The following is a 24,939-nucleotide window of genomic DNA, read 5'->3' on the forward strand; positions in this document are numbered from 1 at the left end:
ATTGTTGTTAAGTGTAGTGACTGTGTATTTTGTGGGCGAAATGTGGCAATCAATTGAATAAATCAGTCTCCCACAAACAGTCATGGATTGAGTGGCCATATGTTTTTCTGAGGGATTATTATTAATATTATTACAATAATCAATGGGGAACAAGAGAGTTACCTATAAAGGAGTGGTTTGCAGGGGTACAGAGAAAGGCAGGTAAATGGGATTCATTGGGTTGTTTGTTCAAAAAGCCAGCACAAACATGATGGGCCAAATGGCTGCCTTCTGTGCTGCAAAGGTACATGTCTATAGTTTAATGGTTTCCCTTCAGTCTATAGAAATGGCTAATTGTCACTGACTAAATGGGAGATGCTTTGAAAACAGCTCAACCTCAAATTTGCTGCATATATTTGATAATTATGTACCTAGATTTGCAAAGGTGCTTCAGAGATTGACATGACCTTTATCAGGCAGAAAAGAAACTTCAGTGAATAGATATTAAAATTCATTACACTGCAAGAGAAATTAATCATTTATAGATGACTTAGCTCGCGAGGTCAAGTTCTAATAGGAGGTGTTTGTTGGTGCTTCCAAAACTACCTATTTCAGTCCCAGTTTCTCTTCCAAGCTGTTCATCAGAGCTAAATATTCTACAAAGTGTGTAGAGAAAGTCTCTCTGGTAAAACCGAGTTTCTCCACAATATAACACACAGGAAATGATTTAGTGAACACACGCTGTTGAAGACAGATGCATCTTGAATAAGCTCCTAACATATTAACTACTAAATTAGTCTTAGAATATACAGTCACTACACTTTACAGCCTATGTTTTCCTAGCAGTAAGTTGGAACCCCGGTTGTTAGTCAATTGCCGGATCGCTTTTCTGGGGGTAATAATCCCTTCAAAATAAAAAATAATTAAAAAAATAATAATTCGATCACTCAATCCACGACTGTTTATGGAACACTGCTGTGCAAAATTGGCTGCCGTGTTTCGCCCACATTTAACACAGTCACTACACTTTACAGTATATTCTGTGAAGCTTTGAGACGTCTCGAAGACATGATGAGGTGCTGTATCAAATGCAAGGATATTATTATTATTATAATGAAGATTAGCTTCTTTTCAAAGCTTTCCTTCACAAAAATCTATTCTTTTGTTGCAGTCAGCAATTAATGCTGATTACATCCACGTAAAAAACAAACCAATTAATGTTGACAAATTAATAAAAAGGCTCAATGCATAACTCAAACAGAATTTATTATGCTATTTGTATCAGGTTCCTACTGCGTTTCAAATTGGAAATACAATAAACACTGAACTCAGGGATTTCAAATACCATATGTCCATCTGGCAAAGCTCAGGGCTATTCACGCTGAGAATTGTGTGCATTTGTCAAACAAGCATATTTTGTCTCTCAAATGGGAAATGGATATGTACTGAAATAGCAAAGTGCTGTTTTACATTAAATCAAGATACTGTCTCAACTGCATTATATATGTACACTGATACTGATACTGACTGATATATCCTGGCATTTGATACAGCGCCTTATCACATCTTTGAGACGTCTCAAAGCGCTTCACGGGATATATTGTAAAATGAATTGACTGTGTATTTTGTGGGCGAAATGCGGCAGCCAACTGTACACAGCAGCGTCCCACAAACAGTTGTTGATTGATTGACCAAATTATTATTATTTTGTAATATTTTTATTTTTAAAGAGATTATTACCCGCAGAAAAGCGATCCTCCAATCAACTAACAACCAGATTTCTACTGACTGCTGGTAAACAGAGGTGTGTGGGGAAGGGGAAACTTGCCTAAGGTTTCGTCCTGCCCGAGAATCAAACCCGGGTCCTCTTATTTGCAAGGTGAGTGCTCTCACCACTGAGCTACAGGACTCCAAATGCAACGCAAGGGAAAATTAAAGATACTTTCATTTTGTCTCCTCCAAGTTTTGAATGTTCTGTAACCATGAGCACATCATTGTTTGAGGAGACTTGGTGGATCCATACCATTAGCTCTGAACAAAGGATATTTTTAGTGGGATATCCAGCAGTGTTTGCTTGTTAGGGCTGAATGAATAGTGTGTTGCTATTTGTCACTTGCAGGCATTAACATTCCAGCTCAAATCTGCACATAAATCAAGGTACTTGCTCCCTGAATAAAAAGGGTTTGCTTAAATCCCCAAAACGACATGGATTAAGGTCACAACAACCATGGCAACCGAGAATAGCTCTTTGCCTTCCTCTGGGACTTGGCAACCAATAAATGGCCACAAATTCTTTTCTATTTTCACCGACATGAAAGCCAAAATTAACCAGATTAGATCACCACATCCAGCACAAGAAAAGTCACTTGCAATCACTTCAGAGAAATAACCCAGGATATTCCTGTAATTAGCACCGTATAAATCCTCTGGTCTCGGACTGTTCATCTCTGATTCCTTCTATTTACGTGACCATATGTAACAAAAATCTGTGGGAGGTCACTTGAGGGTGTGGAAACTGAACCAACTTCCAAAGGAAAACTAAACAAAATTAAAAGCATTTATCTCAACTTGTCTTATTTACCACCTATTCTATATATACTTTGTTCTGCTGTGAAGAGCTTTGAGATGCCGCAACAAGGTGATTAGGCACTTTATTAATGAAAGATTATTAGTAATATTCTTCAAAGTGTGTTCAACACTTGTTATTGTGTTAATAGTATTCAGCTTTCAAATCATCTTGAAATAAAGATTGATTGATGGATTGATTGATTCTTGGGAAAACTAGGATGTGGAATTCTGTTCAACGATGGTTTTGTGGTTGCTGTTCAGAACAAACCATTGTAATGTCAGAGTCTGAAGAGAACAAACAGCAACATGATGGTGAACTGCATTCATCTTCATCCACTACCTTATGGTAACTCTGGGAGTATAGTTTGCACATACTGAAAGATGACACATGAACTCCGACAGGGACTAGAATGGCCCGTTTCTGTGCTGTAACTGTGCTGTGTGTCAATCTATGTACTTTAATAATAATAATCCTGGCATTTGATACAGCGCCTTATCACGCCTTCGAGACGTCTCAAAGTGCTTCACAGGATAGACTGTGAAGTGAATCGACTGTATACTTTAATAACAAAACTCCTAGTTTTTGCAAACTTTAAGTATTTAAAACCTTTTACAATTTAAAAATGTAAGCTAAAAACTTTCTTTAGCTCAACAACTGCACTAATAAATTCACACTAAGCCATTCTTATTCCATCTTAATACTGTAAACCTGGTAAATAAAGCCTTTAAAAGCTTTTTGAGAATATAACATCAGATGTAGGGAAACATCACCAATCCCTGATCTGATCTGAACTCCATTTGTCACACGGTACTAAAAACTGTAACTAATTTATTTGTTGCAGAAATAAAACCTTATATTTTGGGACCTTCACTAAACACGAAATGCTTCTAAAACGAACGATGTGATAAGGCGCTATATCAAATGCATCGATTGTTATTATTACATTAAAGATTCAAGATAATTGGCAAAAGAACCAGAGGGGAGACGTGGAGAATTTTTTTTAACCCAGAGAGGTTTGGATTGTACGGCCTGAAAGCCTGAAAGGCTGGTGGAAGCAGATTCAATAACAACTTTCAAAAGGGAATTAGATAGGTACTTGAAAAGGAAAAAACTTGCAAGGATATGGGGAAAGAGCGGGGGAGGGGGTCTGAGTGGGTGCGAGCCAGCACAGGAAACGATGGGCCAAATGGCCTCCTTCTGTGTTGTAAGATTCTGTGATTCTATTATTGAGGGAATAAATAATGTAATTTAACTAAATCTTATGGTAATAACAGATCCTGGACTATTTATTTACACACTAACTTCACTGCCTTCCCGACGAGCACTAGTCTTTACTACTGTGTTCCTTGGTTCCAGCTGTGACATTAATCTGCTTGACTAAGCTAGTTAGAGGGTAGAGATAGCCCGCTGATCCTGAACTGGGAAACAAGCCCATAGCAAACCAAAGCCCGACTGAAGCTGACGACGCTGACAGCATCAAAGCCACGGATACAATGAGTTTTTTTAAATGTAAAAAAGACAAGATTATCACTTGGGATTTTATCAAAAAAGTTTCTAAAAGACAATCAGATTTTATGCAAATGATTATCGACCACATGTTGTGCTACTCCTAAAGCTGCATTGACACTGCAGGTTTGACGGGGAATAGAGACTATTTTGTCCACAATTGGCTCTAAATGTTCATTGTAGATCAGGGCTGAGGCCACAAGAACAACAACAATAAATTATACAAAATAATAATAATCCTGGCATTTGATACAGCACCTTATCACGTGGTTGAGACGTCTCAAAGCACTTCACAGAATATACTGTAAAGTGAATCGACTGTGTGGGCGAAATGGACATTTTACACTATTATTTTAAGCCATTTCACTGTTAACATTTTACACTATATTATTTCAGCCAATTACGCACAGCAGTGTCCCACAAACAATGGTGGATTGAGTTATTATTTTGTTATTTATTTGGTTTTTTGAAGGGTTATTACCCTCGGAAAAGCCAATCACCTAACAATTGTGTTCTTACTTACTGCTCAGTAAACAGAGGCGTGTGGAGTAAGGAAACTTGCCTAAGATTTCACCCTGCCCGGGAATCAAACCCAGGTCTTTTTGCTTGCAAGGCAAGGGCTCTAACCACTGAGCTACAGGACTCTAATGTGATGTACTAATTGACGGTGTACCTCACTAGCTGGTCCTGTTTGGGGGTCGCTGATCTGGAAAGCCCGTGAGTGGAGTCACTCATTGGGCGGAACACCACACTGAGAGCTGCCTTTGTGGCCTCATCATGTTCTGTATAATCTTCTTCATCTGAATCTGAAGGGACAAAGAGGGAAACTGCAGGTTAGAGAATATAACTGATGAATGTACTGCATCAGCATAGTGTCCGTGGAATCACAGAACCTTACAGCACAGAAGGAGGCCATTCGGGCATTCCGGCCTGGGCCGGGTCTTTGGAAGAGCTACCAACTAGTCCCACTCCCCCCGCTCTTTCCCCATATCCTTGCACACTTTTTCTCTGCAAGTATCTCTCCAATTCCCCTTTGAAAGTTATTATTGAATCTATTTCCACCACCTTTTCAGGCAGTCATTCCAGACCTATTAAGATCAATTGTTAAATCAACTCTAAGTTCCATGAACTCTAAGCAAAAGTACTAATTACAATCGCTGTATTGTAAAAAAAACTCCCTCTGTTTGCTAGGCATTGGGAGGAAATTTTCACAATGTAAATCTTTTCCCTGGAATTTACAGGAACACTCACACTAATGATTAACATACATTTCCACAATATGATTCACATTGAAAAGCAGTAGGAGTGGGATTTTGACCTGATGTTTGAACCGGAGTTGTATTGTACCAGAGTTTTGACACACAGTCAATTCAACCAGAATGAAGAATAAAATCTTCCACGGAATTGCTTGTCTTTTTCTGCCTTGTGAACAGATCAAGTTCCTCTTACAGACACAGTACAATGGGTGTTCCACCCACAAAACAGTCAGTCCACTTCACAGTATATTCTGTCAAGTGCTTTGAAACGTCCTGACACCGTGATAAGGTGTTGTATTAGATATTTACCGAGATAAATAGTTGCCCAATCAGTGTCCTCATCAGCTTCGGTGTCACCAACTTCGGTTTGATAAGCTTCTACACGGGATGAACAACTATGTCTGTCCCGAAGCCCAGCCTCTGAGCTGTTAGTGTGAGTGAGCTCCTTCCTGACTGTGTCGGCGTGAGGCTCACTGACAAGCTCACACTCACTCTCCACATCTCTCATCTGGAAAGACTTTGCCGATCGTCTCTGACAGAAATCTCTCTTATCCTTTAGCTGTGTGACTGCAGCCTCGATAGTTGAACGACCATCTTTCTTCTCCTTGAAATGAAGCCTCTGGATGGGAGGCAAACGGTCCGAGCTTTTCAGCTCAGGATCAAAGGGAACCATTCGAGGAGGAGAGACCAAATATTCGAGCTGGTGTTCGGTTCCCTGAGTGGCTACATTACTGAGACATCCATTGTTGTTCTCCTGACTCCAAGCGGCATAAAGTGCTCCATGGCAACTTGATCTGAAAAATAATAATTACTTTTTAACAAGGGTCGAAACACAGTCACTACACTCTGCAGTGTATCCTGTGAAGCGCTTTGAGACGTCTCAAAGACGTGATAAGGCACTGTGTCAAATTCAAGAGTTGTTATTATTTTAAGAATCCCTAAAAAAATCTTAGTCACTCAAGCCAGGACTGTGTGTGGGACGCTGCTGTGTGCAATTGGCTGCTGCGTTTTGCCCACAAAATACACAGACAATTTACTTTACAGTATATTCTGTGAAGCATCTCAAAGATGTGATAAGGCACTGTATCAAATCCAAGGATTATTATTATTATTAGTTGCTGCTGCTATCCAGCGAGTGGAATCAGGGAGCACTTGTTCAAATTCAAAATAGTCTCAGGAACCTAATATTCCAGAAAAGATTTTCATTCTGAGGCCAACAAAGAAACACGATAGTATCACAAACTGTACTTATTTTCAGAAATTGACTGTTTCTACACACAGAGTAAAATGGCTAAAAGAAAGCTTTGAGATCCTGCCGTCAGTTTCCATGGCAATGTTTCCCTGCGGTTATATTATCACAGGCTGCGTAAGGCACGGCTATCCTTTGTGCTCTAACAGGTTTACACCAACAGCTGCTGATAGGGAGGAAAACCTAAGCAGGTAGGAGCTGTGCGGTAAATCAAAGTCAGGAGCATCTCAGGAAATGAATCTTTCACTTTGGAAACTGGCATAAATAACAATAGTCGTAAGGACAACAACAACATTCCATTTATTGAGCGCCTTTCACGTTGGGAGGACGTCCCAAGGCACTGGACAGTTGGGTCAGGACCCGAGCATTGGGGAGAAATGGTCAGAGGGAGGGAGCGAGGAGGGGGGGAATGGTCAGGGTGAGGGGAGGGAAGGAAGGGAGTGAGGAGGGGGTAGAGAGTCGAGAGCGGAGCTGAAGGCTGAAGGTACGGTCAAAGAGAAAGGGCTTGAGACCGGCCTTGAAGGAGGAAAGGGAGGAAGCGGCGAAGGCACTGGGGCTGGAGTTCCAGAGCCTGGGGGCTGAGAGGCTGAAGGCCACCGATGGTAGGGCGGTTGGGGCGGGGGATTTGGAGCAGACCGGAGCCAGAGGAACGGAGGGTACGGGCAGGTAGGTAGGGGGATAGTAGGTCAGAGAGGTAGGAGGGAGCGAGGCCGTGAATGGCCTTGTAGGTGAGGATGAGGATCTTGAACATAAAAACTTGCTGACAGAAGAAGATCAATGTCCATCCAGTTCACCTCCCACCATCCTGGCCGTCGCTTGACATGTTGTGTCACAAACTATACACTGTATCTCCAGAGATTATTTTCTGTTTGTGGGACGCTGCTGTGTGCAATTGGCTGCCCAGTCAATTCACGTCACAGTATATTCTGTGAAGCTTTGAGACGTCTCAAAGACGTGATAAGGCGCTGTATCAAATGTAAGGATTATTATTATTATTTTTCAGGCCACGCTAACAGTTTGCAAAATGAATGCTATTGACTCAGCCTCAACCACGTAACACAATCTGATCTGACTTTGAATAAATGTGCGATTTTACTTACGCACAAACCACAAACACTTGTCTGAAAAATCCCCACTGAATATTCACCACCATAATAAATCTTCAGTCAGTACATTTACAGCACGCTTCCCACAAACACATGAAACAAACAGCAGTACCTGTCTTCCTGTAATTTCAATCAGACTGTAATAGTCTTGTCTGCCTGTGACCGGCCAGGCTGATAAACTGCTATACAAAACACAGCTCTGCTCTGCAGGAAGCAATTTATTTGTTTCAGAACCATGACCAAAATGTTAACAATTACAGTGCATTTCACTACTTTCCCTTCTCAGCTCTTCCACACTGCAAACAGCTATGATAATAAGTAAATAAATAACAATCCTTGCATTTGATCTTGTCCTGAACAATAGAACCAGACGACACAGCCTGCGATAGAAGAGGGTGAATTCAGAACAAATCTGTGGAAATACTACTTTAGTGAGCGAGTAAATGTATTGAACAGGCTCGCTAGGGAGACAGACAGTGGGAGCAGAAAGTGTTGTTGGTTTCAAGAACAAATTAGATAGATTTCTGCTAGAAAATAATCTCTAGGGATATAGTGTATAGTTTGGGGCACGACATGTCAAGCGACTGCCAGGATGGTGGAAGGTGAACTGGATGGACCTTGGTCTTCTTTCGCCAGAAAATTCTTACGTTCTTATGATATAGCACCTTATCACATCGTCGAGACGTTTCAAAGAGCTTCACAGAATTTACTGTAAAGTGGAGTGACTATGTATTCTGTGGGTGAAACACGGCAGCCAATTGCGCGCAGCAGTGTCCCACATTTTGCGCTGCCCAGATATCAAACCCGGGTCCCCTCGCTTGCGAGGCGAGTGCTCTAACCACTGAGCTACAGGACTCCCATAAAATATTATGATTTTTATAGATTCTCCTTTCAAATGCAGTTGGAGTTCCTGATCTGGTTCTGATCAAATTTAGAAATATGAATGTTGTATCCTCAATCTATCAACTAGAAACAAGTCATTTTAATGTAATTATGAATTCAAAAGTTCAGCAAAATACCCATCCATATAAGAAGAAATCATTCTGTGTCTATTCCTCTCTTCAGTGAGGCAGACAGTGACATCAGTTCACAAAGTCCTGTCTAACTGTCTCTTTAACACAGCGGTGGGTTTGAGAATAATGCTAAAATATATATACTTTAAAAAAGATTTGTGCGTTTTTAGAATTGCCTGCAATTACACCAGACTTCTATCATACATTTGCAAACATTTTCTGGGAAAAATAAAATCACACAGGCATAAAAAAAATGCACAAACGAAACCTAAAAAATCTGGACTCCTTACATTTCCAACGTTAACTATACTCATTAACTAAGCCCTGCACGGCCTGGCTCCTCCCTGCCTCTATAATCTGCTAACTCCATATCAACCTGTCCACTCCCTCCGCTCAGCAGGCTCTGGCCTGCTACACATCCCCCGCTCTGTACGGACCATTATTGGCGGTCAGGCCTTCAGCCTCTCTGCCCCCAGCCTCTGGAACTCCATCCCACAGTCCCTTCACCTCGCTCCCTCACTTGCCTCCGTCAAGGCACTTCTCAAGACCCTCCTCTTCGACCGCGTCTTCAGTCACCCTCCTATCCCCACCCTCCCCGTCCTCCACCCCTCCTGATCCCAACCCCCAGCTCGGGTCCAAATCCCTGACTGTCCAGCGCCTTGGGACGTCCTCCTGACATGAAAGTTTCTGTGTAAATGTCCTGTGTTGTTGTTGTTGTGGTTGGGTAATGCAAACAATGGCTGTCAGTGATTGGATTGTGGTCAGTAATATAATAAAAATAATAATCCTTGTATTTGATTAGCTATTATCTCAGTGTGGCAGTGATGCCTGTTCCTGTTTACACAGATTGAGAGGCACTGAGCCCATCAGCTGGACAGGGACTAACACAGTCTGTTGGTTTCTGGATGATCCCAGGAAAGTTTAGAAAAAACTTCACAAAATTGTTCTGTATAATTAGTCTGGTCAGATTTACATAATTTATACCATGCCATCTGCTAAGGTATTACTTCACTCTATAATATCTCTGCAAAAACACTGAAGAGACACATCTGCCTAATTTCTTACCACTGCTCATCAACACACACAACACATATTAACAGCAACAAAAACAGAGAGCGCGGGAACACTCAGCAGGTCAGGCAGCATCTATGGAGAAAGGAAAGTCCACAACCCTTCGTCATATTAACAGAACAGATTTCAAACTAAGGTATGTTCTCTTTTTAATCCCTTGAAGAAATAAGAATACACACAAGCTATTCATACAAAGGAATGGTTTATATTGCCAATACATTTTTTCTTTGATGAGTTCTAGTTGGCAGCTGTTTGATAAAGAGCTTAGAAAATATTTTCCTCCTTTAAATTTCCAACATAACTGATAAAATGATGACTTTGCAGTATATCCAGTGAAGGGCTTTGAGACGTCTTAAAGAGCTCCAGGACTCTACCCTACTCTACGTGATGGGCGCTATATAAATCTAAGTTGTTGTTGTCTCGAAGACATGATAAGGTGCAATATCAAATGCAAGGGTTATTATTAGTTATTATTATAGTACACTGTTTGTACAAAACCTGTTTGTCTCCACCCCCCTCAGATGAAGATAGATATGACACAGATGAAGACAACGCATGTAAAATATCTTTCACAAAAAAAACATTAAAAAGCAATGATAGAGATCACTTCTATGCACAGCACCAAAGTGGAGCTGAATTTAGAATTAACGAGAGGTATCAATGATAACTACATATAAACAGATGGGATTGCCTGAAGTCTTCAAGACTAATCCCATCAAGGCAAGATGAAGAGATGTGAAAGGGCTCCAGTGGGACAGAGGATGAGAGCTTTTCCGAAGAGCATCCATTGCCTCAGGCTAGAGACAGCACACACAGAAAGTTGTTACTCAACATAGTGAACAATTAATGGAATAAAAAGCATGTTAATGTCCAACACAGCAGCTTGCATTTCTGTACACAGAACAAGGAGCTCATTTGTGGCAGCTATGTTTGGCTGCTTCATGTCTGTAACCAAAGGAGCAGAAGTAGGAAATGTAATAACAAATAATCCTTGCATTTGATACAGTGCCTTATTAGGTCTTCGTGAAACACCCACAACATCTATAATGATATTCATCATATTACCATGAGGTGTATAAATGGTTAACAAGACATTTCCTCTTCAGTTATAATACACCAGACAAAATGTGGTCACTCAATACACGACTGTGTGTGGGACGCTGCTGTGTGCAATTGGCTGCCGCGTTTTGCCCACAAACCATAGTCACTATACTTTGCAGTATATTACGTGAAGCGCTTTGAGACGTCTCAAACAACAACAACAACAACAACAAGATTCCATTTATAAAGCGCCTTTCACGTCAGGAGGACGTCCCAAGGCGCTGCACAGTTGGGTCATGACCCGAGCAGGGGGGAAATGGTCAGGGTGAGGGGAGGGAAGGGAGGGAGCGAGGAGGGGGGAAATGGTGAGGGGAGGGAAGGGAGGGAGCAAGGAGGGGGGAAATGGTCAGGGTGAGGGGAGGGAAGGGAAGGAGCGAGGAGGGGGAAGAGAGTCGAGAGGGGAGCTGAAGGCACGGTCAAAAACATGATAAGGCGTTATATCAATTGTAACGATTATTATTATTATAATCTTTTGTTGTAAAAGGTTATTGATAAATTATAGCACCGTGAACTCTGTTCCTAACATTCAAGGATTATTATTTTGTTATCATTTCTGCCGCCAATATATTTCAATTGAATATTCTGCTTGAACAAAAGTACTGAACATGTAAGTTCACTTGTTCATTCATCTCCTGCAAGCAGTAGCATAATATGGTCCCTAGATTAATTGTGCAATGGTGGCCCCCAATATGTGCACATCAATTGCAATCCATAAATGCTAAGCAATTTTATCCATTCCGTTAGTAGTTACTGAAAATCAACACAATTTCTGACTTTAAATTGCCAACTCGGTCTCATACGCTCCCATTTGAAAGCACATCACAGAGGGGAAAAGTGGAAAGAATTTATTGGGTGTCAGATTGAGAAAGCATCACCGTTATCTTTAGCACATTAATTGGTTGAATAATTGGGAGACACTGCAGGCTGACATTTTCAGTTTGAATTCATCTATTAGTTTTGTCACATTTACCATGAGCAAGTCTACGTTAACACAATCAGCCCCATCATTATACTGGGAATTGCTGTAATTATGTTCCTATCCAAAGGTATTCACAACACATGTTAGTCATTGCAAGGATTCTGTAAAGACTTGATTCTTTCTTCATTTATTTTATCCAGTAAATGTGGTAATGTGGTCACAGCATCCAGAATTCAGAAGCAGTAAGGATATCTACTGTTCGTGGGACACTGCTGTGCGCAATTGGCTGCCGCATTTCGCCCACAAACCATAAAGTCAATTCACTTTACAGTATATTCTGTGAAGCGCTTTGAGACGTCTCGAAGACGTGATGAGGACCTATATAAAATGCAAGGATTATTATTATTATTAAGCACTACGAGCAACTTTAAAGATCTCTTTGGGGCCGAGCATTGAAGGAAGATTACAAAACCTAAACCAACAAAACAGTCTGGCTCAGGATCTAGACTAACAAGACAAGCTTCTGTGTTGGACATTAACACAGAAAACATTTCATAGGCTTTTTGTTTCATTCAATGGCTTTGTTTCCTTCCAAACAAAATATCAACATCCAGGAGTACTCACTTCTTCCTGGACAAGGTGTGTCTGTAGTCTCTGCTCTGGAGGAGTTTGTGTGGAGATGGAGGTTTGAGGGAGAACGAGAGTTCCTGATCTTCTACCCACTGCTGCTCAACTTCTTCTTCATGAGAAAACATAACAAAACAAGAAATATCATCAAAATTACAGACTACAGTAAACCTGTCTGTATACATCGCACAATTGGCAAAGTCGTACATCTGCCCAAGTCCCATGTGGGAAGCTGCTGTGCGCAATTGGCTGCCGTGTTTCGCCTAGGAATATGCAGTTGATTATATGAAGCGCTTTGAGATGTCTCGAAGATGTGATCAGGCGCTATATCAAATGCAAGGATTATTATTATGATAAGACGGGCGTCTGACACATTTGGAAACCCATCACCATTGCTTAAGTGTCTCCAAACCAAGCTGAAAATTCCGCCCATTTTCCAACTACAGATGGAAATCCCAGAGAGAGATTGTTGGAATGGAATGCGCTCTCTCTCTCTCTCTCCCTGGAGGGACGCCCACGGCTTACCTAATTCCGGAGAGTATTAGGCGCAGGTTGGCAGGAGCCAAGGCTTGGGGGGAGCCCAGAGTGTGTGTTGGGGTAACTGCTGGAGTTTGACCAGGTAAACACATAGCTTGCCATTGATATTGATATTTTTTGGCTAATTTTATTGCTATATTAAAAGGCGTTAATAAAGCTTACCAGTGGAGTTGAAGAGCTTGTAGATGGAATAGGCTGAGTAATGGCGGGCAGCAGGACTGTAGTTGTTGCCTATGGAATCACTGCAACAACAGAAGAGCTAAGTCAATCTCTCACCCTGCCAAAAGGTGTCTGTCAGCCTGACTCCTCCTCAACCCCTCATCCCCTTCACCCCCGAGTCTGAAGCTGGGGGTTCAAGCCTAACTACATTGGCAATTTCAGCTCAGACTTGGCCTAAAAAAATACACAGTCATTACACGTAATGGTATATGCTGTTAAGTGCTTTGAGATGTCCTTCTGACTTGAAAGATATAATATAATACATATCTCTATGTCATCATTATCATTATTATGAGATAGTCTATTTTAAACCCTGACTGGCTGCTTTCCTACTCCAGTAGCACAGAAACCATCAGCTTTTATTCTCTGCAATACTGGAAAGGTTTCATACAATATGAACATGATAATATACACATTACAGTTACTGAGCAGAACTCGCATTGAAATGAGTGACCAAGTCGCCCTTGTTCTTTTGCCGGAAATTTCCGCGGATCTAGTCTGAAGCGGCAGCAAGATTCTATGTCTTAGAATAACAATAATATAATCCTTGCAATTGATACAGCGCCTTATCACGTCTTCAAGATGTTTCAAAGCACTTCATAGAATATACTGTGAAGTGTAATGACTGTATATTTTGTGGGTGATTGCGCACAGCAGCGTCCCACAAGCATTCATGGATTGAGTGACCAAATGTATTTATTTATTTTTAAATTTGAAGGGATTATTACACCCGGAAAGTGATCCGTGAATCAATTAACAACCGTGTTCCTACTTACTGCTCCATGATAAGGCATTATATCAAATCTAGTATTATTATTATTATTATTATTATTATTATTATAAATAAAGCTATATTAAATACACGGATTATTATTATTATGAGTAACACTACATGAAATACAAGGATTATTGTTATTATAAATAACACTATATTAACTACAAGGATTATTATTATTATTATATTCCTTCGACCCAAAGGAAATATTTTCATTATCCAAGTTTGCAGTTGCAACAAGCAGCTGTGTTGTCAGCAACCAACGGAAATTAAACTCAATGATGTGGATAACAAGGCACACTATGAGGTGCCCACAATACTAGTTACATCTGGTTACTCAACCCTCTCCTTAAAACATGAAATGATTGTTCACATTTCAGCATGGAGTTATTCAGGTGTACCACCTTAACTCAGGAAAGTTAAACATAATCTAAATGTTGCTCCTGTGCTTGATCCATGGACTCATTGAGTCCTGTAGCTCAGTGGTTAGAGCATTCGTCTCGCACGCGAGAAGACCTGTGTTTGATTCCCAGGCAGCGCGAAACCTTAGGCAAGTTCTGACTTCTTGTTTTGACGTCACTTCACCAAGCCGTGTAATTGACACTCTGCGCCTTGACAATGCAGGTTATCACGTTTACATTATAATAATAATCCTTGCATTTGATAGAGGGCCTTATCAGGTCATTGTGACGTCTCAAAGTGAAACAGAGCAGCCAATTGCACACAGCAGTGTCCAACAAACAGTCATGGATTGAGTGATCAAATTATTTTTTTAAAAAAGGGATTATTATCCCCGGAAAAGTGATCCACCAACCGACTAACAACCAGGTTCCCATTTACTGCTGAGTTAAAGGATGTGGAGTAAGGAAACTTGCCTAAGGTTTCTCCCTGCCCGGGAATATCGAACCCGGGTCCTTTCGCTTGTGAAGCGAGGGCTCTAACCACTGAGCTACAGGACTCCACGTAGCACGGCTTCTGTTATATTGTAAATCACTACACGTAGAATCAGGGCTGCAATCCTGAGCTAACAATCCTGTCACGTTTGCTCTCCTGACGTCACAGAGCAGTTTGCTGGCACTAATGTCAATGGTGGTCGAGCATTCAGGGAAGCTGTTCGAGTGCTAATGGTAACCATAGTGAAAGGTCTTTGAGAAAACTCACAGTGAGAGAATACAAATCACTGAACTGGCTTTCCCCGTCCGAGTGAGAATAGTTTATGGACAGACACCTACATAGGAACAGGAGGAGGCCATTCAGCCCCTCGCGCCTGTTCCTGTTCTATTCTATTATATTCTAATAATCTCTTCAAATAAAAATAAACAAACAAACAAATAAATAAATAATTTGGTTCCTCAATCCACGACTGTTTGTGGGACGCTGCTGTGCGCAATTGGCTGCTGAAATTTGCCCACAAACATAGTCAATTCACTTTACAGAACATCCTGTGAAGCGCTTTGAGACGTCTGGAATATGTGAAAAGGAGCTGCATCAAATACAAGGTGACGAGGTGGTTGACTTGGAGGCTGGGAGATTAGCAGTGAAGTTAAGTGTGAAATATTGGAGGCAGATAGCAAGTGCTGAGGGAGAGACAAGCAGAACAAAGTAGTGGTTAGTGTGAGGGCAAAGAATGAGCTACACAGGGAGAGAGAGAGAGAGAGAGAGACTCTGCCATCTGTGCGGCTTCAGTATCTGTGGACGGCGATGGTGTGGTTGGCCGGGCGGGGGACGTGGGAGGGTCGGAGCCCGCTGAGTGGAGAGACCGGACAAGTCTGTATGGCAAGAGAGGGAGATCAAGGGCAAGATGCTAAACTAATGTAATGGACAGTTTGATGCTGTGGTGTGGGGTTGGGTGGGATAAGTATGAGATCAAATGGACCTTCTTCACTTGAACCTCTTGAATGCAGCGAGCTCCATCGCTGTGATGCTGCATGTGAGGATTTCTCCGGCAGTAATATCCCAGAGCCACCGGTAATGGCCTGGTCACAACTCTCAGAACAATTAATTTTAAAATTCTAATTTCCTTCCCTCCGGCTAATAAAGTTTCTGGTTTCAGACTCTGTGAGACCAGGGATTAGATCATACCTAGCTGACTCATTCCTTGCTGTCCATTATTCCAAATATTGTTGAGTTAGATTCTCTCAGATATTTTAATATATGCCTGCACTCTGAAACATTAATTAGAAAATTCCTATTTTATCCTCTCGTCCTAGCATTCTCTCTCTCTCTCTGGTGTATGACTTTCTCTACATGCTGGGATTAGATTATATCCAGCTGCTTCATTCCTCCCTGTCCTTTATTTCTGTCCTGTAGCTCAGAGGTTAGAGCACTCGCCTGACAAGCGAGAGGACCTGAGTTTGATTCTTGGCGAAACCTTCAGCAGGTTTCCTTACCCCACACGCCTCTGTTTACCCAGCAGTAAGTAGGAACCCGGTTGTTTGTTGATTGGCGGATCACTTTTCTGGGAGTAATAATCCCTTCAAAAAAATAAATAATAATAATAATTTGGTCATTCAAACCACGACTGCTCGTGGGCACTGCTGTGCGCAATTGACTGCCGCATTTTACCCTCCAAATATTGTGGATGAAATCCCTTGCCTGGGAATCGACCCCGGGTCTTCTCGCTTGTGATGCTCTAACCACTGACCTACAGGATTCCGCATGCAGCTCATCATGTAACATATAGCATCCTCGGAGGAGCACACATCATATTTTTCCCCTAAAATGAACAGGATAAATTGGCTGCTGGGCTGCTCTCTATGAAGGCATCATTTCAGCAGCTCAACCTGTTCGACTTGAAGGTGAGGTGGCCACACGGCAGCTCAGGGCTTACTCTAATCACAGGCTTTTGTACACAGTATTTTGTCACAAAATGGACACGTTCAGCTTCCTTTGTCTTGTGCCTGATCCATCCTGGATGTTTTATTCATAAAGCAAGCAACTTTGGGACGGGCAAAGAAGCTCCCACTGTGAACTAGAGGCTGTCTGTTTTTATGCGGTACAGTCTATATATTGCTAATTGCCGCCTGTCTCGATCTTATACTTCGGTTGTGCACAGTGAGCTATTTTCAGTGTCTTTCAGACGCCTCTATCTGTCTAATTCAATGATTGCATTTCAGTTGATGATTATCACGAACATAAATGACTTAAATATTTATTCATAATAAATATGATTATTATTTATTCACAGGACCCAGTAAACTTATGGAACTAAGTTAATGATCACTGGACATGCATTAAATATATGCCGTAAGTTCATCAAGAGAACATGGCAGCGGGAAATGGAACTTGCATTAAACCGCCTGCAACGTTAGAGTAACAGCAATTAACAGGTGTCACTGTCTGACCTGACTCCTCGGAAGAATTTTTCCTCTTTACACGGAGCTGCTTGAGTCCATGCTCCTTGCTGCACAATTTTGGGGTTCTGACAGTCAGAAGCCTGTAGAGGACACAGCAACAAGAGAGATTTTTTACACGTCAGAACAACAACTCGCAGTTACACAGCACCCTCACACAGGGCAGCGTCCCGGAGCACCGAGCCGGGGGGAAATGACCGTAGCCATGGTCAAAGAGGAAGATCTTTAGTCGTAAGGAGGGGGCGAGGCGGAGGGATTGGGGAAGAGAGTTCCAAAGCTTCGGGACACAGTGGCTGGAGCAGAGAGGACGAGGGACAACAGGAGGTCAGAGCCAGCCGATCGGAGTGAACGACAAGATTTCCTCCGTATTTATTCACCAGGAGTCCAGCTTTTATGTGGCATGTTTATATATACAGTGAGAATCTTACAGAACACGAACAGAGGCGATGTGACTGTGTTTTGTACTGTACAGAGCAACATCCCTAAATGTATAGCAGTAGCTGTCATTGTTAATGCTCCTTACCATTTGGTCCAGGAGCAAACAGTGGGAGAATGTGTGAGTGTGAGTGTGTGTAAGTATGTGCGAGTGTGTGCGAGTGTGAGTGCTCGACACTGAAGCACAGTTTAAGTGCAAGAGATTTGCCTGGTTTTATTCTATATAATGATAATAATCCTTGCAATTGATACAGCGCCTTATCACGTCTTCGAGACTTCTCAGAATATACTGTAAAGTGAATTGACTGTATATTTTGCAGGAGAAACGCAGCCAATTCCCACAAACAGTCGTGGATTGAGTGACCAAACGATTATTAGTATTTTTTCCAAGGGATTTTTACCTCCGGAATGTTATCCGCCAACCGACTAATAACCAGGTTCCTACTTACTGCTGGTAAACAGAGGAGTGTGGAGTAAGGAAACTTGCCTAAGATTTCTCCCTGCCCGGGAATCAAACCCAGGTCCTCTCGTTTGCGAGGCGAGTGCTCTAACCACTGAGCTACAGGACTCCACAATACAATGGCCCTGCATGTGCCTTTGCTGCAGCAGGGCGAACACTGTTTGATGTATATATTTATTGTGTGTGCTAATTGTGTTTGGTCTGCGTTATGCTGAATTTCAACTTGATTTATTGTGGCAGCAATAAATAATAGCATTGCCAATATTAAAGCCAGTGGAAATACTGTATTACTTAGGCAGCATGTTGTCAACAGCACAGCACAAGATACTTCCTACTCCATTCCCAGTAATATATTTATTGGTCTCACAGCCCACACTGGCTGAAAGCAGGAGAGCAAACAATTGCACCACATACCACTAACTGGCTCCAACCGTGCGTGAGGAAGACTTTTAAGCAACTTATTTTTTGTCCTGTTTGCAATCAATAACACTCTGAGATACGCGGATTTGATAAATCTGCACTTAAAATTGTTATTTTTCATTACATTACACAACAGATTTTAATTTAATAATAATAATCCTTACAGTTGATATAGCGCCTTATCAAGTCTTTGCGAAGTCTCAAAGCACTTCACAGAATATACTGTAAAGTGTAGTGACTGTATATTTTGTGGGCGAAACACGGCAGCCAATTGCGTACAGCAGTGAGTGTCCCACAAACAGTCGTGGATTGAGTGACCAAATTATTATCATTACTTATTATTATTTTTGAAGGGATTATTACCCCAGGAAAGTGATCACCAATTGACTAACAAGTGGGTTCCTACTGACTGCTGGTAAACACGAGCGTGTGGAATAAGGGACCACGTTCACTTTACACTAACCATAAGCTTCAGTTGATACAAACTCGACCAGCTGCGTTCTTACCCACACCAAACGCTGCCCGTCACCCTACACACTCGTTGCCAGACTGCACTGGCCCCCAACAGATTTACGTCAAGGGCCTTGCTCTCGACTGAAAAATCTTTTTATTGTGAGGGTCTTCTCCTTTGCTCGACTCTTCTGGACAGTCAGGGATATGGACCCGAGCTGGGGGTTGGGATCAGGAGGGGTGGGGGGGGGCAAGGTAGGAGTAGGAGGGTGACCAAAGGTTCGGTCAAAGGGGAGGGTCTTGAGACGGGCCTTGAAGGAGGGGGCGAGGTGAAGGGACTGTGGGATGGAGTTTTAAAGGGCGGGGGCAGAGAGGCTGAAGGACTGACCACCAAAGGTGGGGTGGGCCGAGGGGAACGTGGAGCAGGCCAGAGCCTGCTGAGTGGAGTGGCGGAGATGGACAGGTTGATATACACTGCCTGCAAGACATCAGATTCATTTCTTCCAACTCACATTTTGTCAAACTCAAGACAGCTCAAAGTTAGATTGTCTGTTGTTCAATCCAGCAACAGAAACACTGTCCTTTCATCCAATCAGCCCCCCACTGAGCCTGGATAATAATAATCATTGCATTTGATATAGTGCTTTTCACGTCTTCTCGACGTCTCAAAGAGCTTCACAGAATATGCTGTAAAGTGAATTGACCGTATATTTGTGGGCGAAACGCGGCAGCCAATTGCACACAGCAGTGTCCCACAAACAGTCGTGGATTGAAAATGACCAATTTATTATTGTTTTGTTTTGGAGGGATTATTATTAGGCTCTGTGTGGAGTAAGGAAACTTGCCCAAGGTTTCGCCCTCTGCCTGGAATTGAACCCAGGTGTCTCGCTTGCAAAGCGAGTGCTCTAACCACTGAGCTACAGGATTCTGCTGCACTGTATTTAACTCAAACTCCTAACCAAAATGTGACAATAGAAAGCTTTCTCATTTATTGTTTGTTTAGTTGTGGGAAAGAGAGAAATTGAATTCTGCGGAAACACTACCTCAGTGAGACAGCTGTACAATTAGGGAACTGGCTAAGCAGAAAGTGTCGATTCTTTCAAAAGTGAATGAGACAATTTCTTTTAGGAAATAATATTTCAGTATATGGTATATAGTTTGGGCCATGACATGTGCAAGCGACTGCCAGGATGGTGGAAGGTAAACTGGATGGCCCTTGGTCTTCTTCCGTCTAGCAATTCTTATGTTCTTATGTCTTGTGTGGAGTCCTGTAGCTCAATGGTTGGAGCACCTGCCTCGAAAGCAAGAGGACCTGGACTCAATCCCCAGCAGGGCGAAATGTTAGGCAATGTTCCTTACTTCACACGCCTCTGTTCAAGCGCTCTGAGACACTACCCTGCATGAAGGGCGCTATATAAGTGCAAGTTGTTGTTGTTTGCCTAGCAGTAAGTAATTATACAGTGAAATATACAGTCAATAGACAGCCACAAATATACAATTCACTTTACAGTGTATTCTGTGAAACGCATTGAGACGTCTCGAAGAAGTGAAAAAGCGTTATATCAAATGCAAGGATTATTATTATATATTATAAGTAGGAACCTGGTTGTTAGTTGATTGGTAGATCACTTAGGGGAATAATAAATCCTTCAAAAAAGGTTTTAAATAATAATGATTCGGTCACTTAACCCACGACTGTTTGTGGGACGCTGCTGTGCGCAATTGGCTGCCTTGTGTTACCCACAAAATATACAGTCAATTCACTTTACGATATATCCTGTGAAGCGCTTTGAGACGTCTCGAAGATGTGATAAGGCGCTGTATCATATGCAAGGATTATTATTACTATAACTAACAAAACCAGTGATAAGAATTGCCCTGAAGCCAGGACCAGATGGTGTCCATTTATCCTCTCACCAGGAAAGCAATTAGCACCAGATAATCAGCTGCAAACTCACTGGTAAATATTCCAGCCTAGGGGGGCAAAGTGACTCAGACTGTAACTCACTGGCCACTGATTTTTGCCAATTACCATATAAATCAAGTGCACACAACAGATCTTCACATCTTCAATGCTGCTGTTCTCAGTACCTTGTTGATGATGTGACAGACACAGACCTAATTCAATCCATCAGTAGGATCCGTTTCACAATTTTGAATGTTTCTTGGTATAAATCTATACAAATGTCAAGCTTGAATATCGACCTGTCCGTTGCCTCTGCTCAGCATGCTCCAGCCTACCCCACATCCCCCGCCCACCCCACCAGTGACGGTTGGGCTTTCAGGCTCTCTGACCCCACTCTCTGGAACTCCATCCCATAATCCCTTCACCTCCCCCCTTCCCTTGCCTCCTTCTGTGAAGCGCTTTGAGACATCTCGAAAACTTGATCAGGCTGTATATCAAATGCAAATTATTATTATTATATTATTATTGTGGAGTCCTGTAGCTCAGTGGTTAGAGCACTCGCTTTGCAAGTGAGAGACCGGGGTTCAATTCCAGGCAGAGGGCGAAACCTTGAGCAAGTTTCCTTACTCCACACAGTAATAATCCCTCCAAAACAATAAACAATAATAAATTGGTCATTTTCAATCCATGACTGTTTGTGGGACACTGCTGTGTGCAATTGGCTGCTGCGTTCGCCCACAACTATACAGTCAATTCACTTTACAGTATATTCTATGAAGCGCTTTGGGACGTGAAAAGCGCTATATCAAATGCAAGGATTATTATTATTATTATCTATTCTGTATCAATGGGAAGCAGAATCTAACTGGCTAGATTGTACACAAATCTGCTTTATGCATTTTAACACACCGCGTACTTGGGATACAATAATATGCTTCCAATGTCACCACTTGTACATCTCTTGGGATAATCGTTTAACACTACAGCTGTCAACTGTAATCAATAGTCATCCTGCAGTTTAAACAGCCATTGTCAGTGAGAGTTTACAGGCCTCTCTCATCACATTCACTGAATGCCTTTCGTAGCTTGATTTCAACCAGTCTCCTCTTCCACAGATAGCAATAGCCTTCAACCTTCAGCAGGAAGCAATGCACTAATTTGGGATTGTAGATTGTATTTTCTAGTTAGAAACAAAAGGTAATGGAAGCGCAGAATGAAATAGTAAACAGGTTTACCTAATCCTGCGAGCTGGCTGGGTATCTGTTTACAGGGCATGTTTTAACAAGACATCCCTAATGGTGGGCAATATGGGTTCCCCATAAATAATAAGCCATTGTTCAACCACAATCAACAGTGTGTTAGTGTTTCCATTAGTAACCCACAGGACAACAAAGCTCGCTACCATTTACACTTTAGAAACGAATGGTTGATAAATCAAAATAAATTTAAATCACTAATAATAACAAAAATCCTTGCATTTGACATCTCAAACCTCTTCACAAAATATACAACAACAACAACTTACATTTATATAGCTCCCCTCATGCAGGGCAGAGTCCAAGAGCGTTTAAATATTCTGTAAAGTGTATTTTGCAGGCGAGAAGCAGCAATAATAATAATAATGTGGTCACTCAGTCCAGGTCCACTCGCTTATGAGGCGAGCGCTCTAATCACTAGGCACAGGACTCCACGCAGGAGAGAAGCCATTATGAGGCAGTAACTCCCTTGACCTTGTTCTCCCTCCCTGACATATCACAGACATGTCTGTCCACGAGAGCGTTGGTCTGAGTGACTCCGGCCACATGCTAGGAGCTCAGTAACAGTGAAACCAAACATAATGTAGTCCTCCTCAGTTGCACTTGAGTGACTGATGGATTGGAGCCACATTGTTTCGAGTTCATTTGAGGACGAGTTGGTTCCACGTTGGCAGCTCTCTGACGATCCACATTGGAAACTCTTGTTCACATTGTGTAACGGGTAGATCTGGTTTGTCTTCTTCAGGAAATGTCAAATATACAGATTGGACCAGAGTATTGTTTGACAGTTTTGTTTGCCCCGAAAATGATCATCCTGGTCTGTGTTGGGGATTGCTCTCCTGGTATTCTGCCATTTTGTGCCCGGGAATCGAACTTCAGATCCTCTCACTTGTAAGGCAAGGGCTCTAACCACTGTCCTGCAGGACACCACATTAATTCAAGTTAAAAAGAACCGTTACTGACCTGAGCAGGACGGAGTGGAGGGAGATGTGTAACAACATGTGACTGCTGGGTGGTCTCCAGCGAGCTTGAAGGGGCTGAGGAGGGACCTGGGAGGGCTGCCTGCAGAGGAGAGAAACCGCTGTGTTAATAATAGCAGGTCCTGTAGTTCGTTCTGTAGCTCAGTGGTTAGAGCCCTCGCCTCACAAGTGAGAGGACCCGGGTTCGATTCCCGGCAGGGCAAAATGTTTGCAAGTTTCCTTACCCTACACACCTGTTAGTTAATTAGCGGATCACTTTTCTAGAGGTAATAATTGATTAAAAAAACTAATAATAATTTGGTCCTTCAATCCACAACGGTTTGTGGGACGCTGCTGTGCACAATTGGCTGCCACATTTCGCCCACAAAATATACAGTCAATCCCACTTTACAGTATATCCTGTGAAGAGCTTTGTGACGTCTTGAAAATGTGATAAGGAGCTGTATCAAATGCAAGGATTATTATTATATTCCTCACAACCCAATATCGAGGATGGCATCTGACTGCTTATACTATAAAGTGTATGCGTCTCTGAATCATATAACCGTTGCTATTATAATGGGAGCAGTAGCCTCGTGTTGATCTCTTGTTCTGATGATATTAGATTATTTTTGCAGATACAGAGATGTGTGAGGAGTGCAATGTATGGGGTTGACTCCTGCTGAGAATTCACGTTGTTTACTTTAGCTTCTGCTTCAAAGGCCATACAAACTGTAAGCAAACAAGATGTTAAACCCAAAGATTTAATTGTGGCCGAATTCCTGAGAAATGGTAGCCCCCCCCCACCACACCACACCAGGACCTTGGGAGGTAGATTAATAAACTGAACTCATTGTTTTGAAGCTCTTGCCGTCATCACTATGGCTCCAACCACAGATAACAGCCATTTATCCACCTCCCACATCAACAAGAACAATGTGCAAACACACAAGGACACAGTGTCATTACTGTCAAGGGACAGGTCTACCCAAGTTACACAATCTCTCTGTGTTTGACACATAGAATTTATCTGGGATCTAGGCAAGTTTCCCTACTCCACACATTGTTTACCTGCAGCCAGTAGGAATCCAGTTGTTAGTCGATTAGCGGATCGCTTTCTGGGGGTAATAATCCCTTCAAACAAATTAATAATAATAATATGGTCACTCAATCCACGACTGTTTGTGGGATACTGCTGTGCGCAATGGGCTGCCGCGTTTTGACCGTACGATGTACAGCCAATTTACTTTACAATATATTTTACAGTATTTTCTGTGAAGCGCTTTGAGATGTCTCAACAACATGATAAGACCCTATCAAATATCAAATGCAAGGATTATTGCGCGCAGCAGTGTCCTACAAACAGTGGTAGATTGATTCCCCTTCAGTATAGAGAGGAGTGAATGTTCCTGAACATAGGTCTCCAGATTCAAATTGCAGTTTAAAATATAATAACCGAGAGCATATTACAGCACATGTACCATTTCTGCCTCCTCCCTCCATCTACCAGGAATACTAGAGTTCACCTTTCTGCACTTCAATAAATAATGTCTATGTGTTTGCCATGTTATTTGATTGAGAAAATAAAGACATGCATATACAAGCTCTATTGTTTGGATCTGCCAATTAAACTGCGGGCTTTTTATAAATGGAGCCTAACACATGTCCAATATCCTGCTGATTTCCTAAACCTGACATTTGCCAACATCAACATATTTTTTTGAAGGAATTATTACCCCCGGAAAAATGATCCGCCAATCGACTAACAACCGT

General features: G+C 42.0%; 1 protein-coding gene across 1 annotated transcript in view; it reads right to left on the reverse strand.

Annotated features, from left to right (window-relative positions):
* The window catches only part of LOC103188906 (dynein axonemal heavy chain 3-like), a 135,357-nt gene that overhangs the window by 104,643 nt on the left and 5,775 nt on the right, over positions 1-24,939 (reverse strand). Inside the window, exons 3-7 of the mRNA XM_042335009.1 lie at positions 17,272-17,363; positions 13,096-13,175; positions 12,394-12,508; positions 5,620-6,104; positions 4,728-4,860 (exon numbers count right to left, since the gene is read on the reverse strand). Coding sequence (XP_042190943.1) covers positions 4,728-4,860; positions 5,620-6,104; positions 12,394-12,508; positions 13,096-13,175; positions 17,272-17,363 — 905 coding nt within the window. The remainder of the gene's footprint in view (positions 1-4,727; positions 4,861-5,619; positions 6,105-12,393; positions 12,509-13,095; positions 13,176-17,271; positions 17,364-24,939) is intronic.

The sequence above is a fragment of the Callorhinchus milii genome, unplaced genomic scaffold (genome assembly GCF_018977255.1).
Source record: "Callorhinchus milii isolate IMCB2004 unplaced genomic scaffold, IMCB_Cmil_1.0 Scaffold5, whole genome shotgun sequence".
NCBI classification, from domain to species: domain Eukaryota; kingdom Metazoa; phylum Chordata; class Chondrichthyes; order Chimaeriformes; family Callorhinchidae; genus Callorhinchus; species Callorhinchus milii.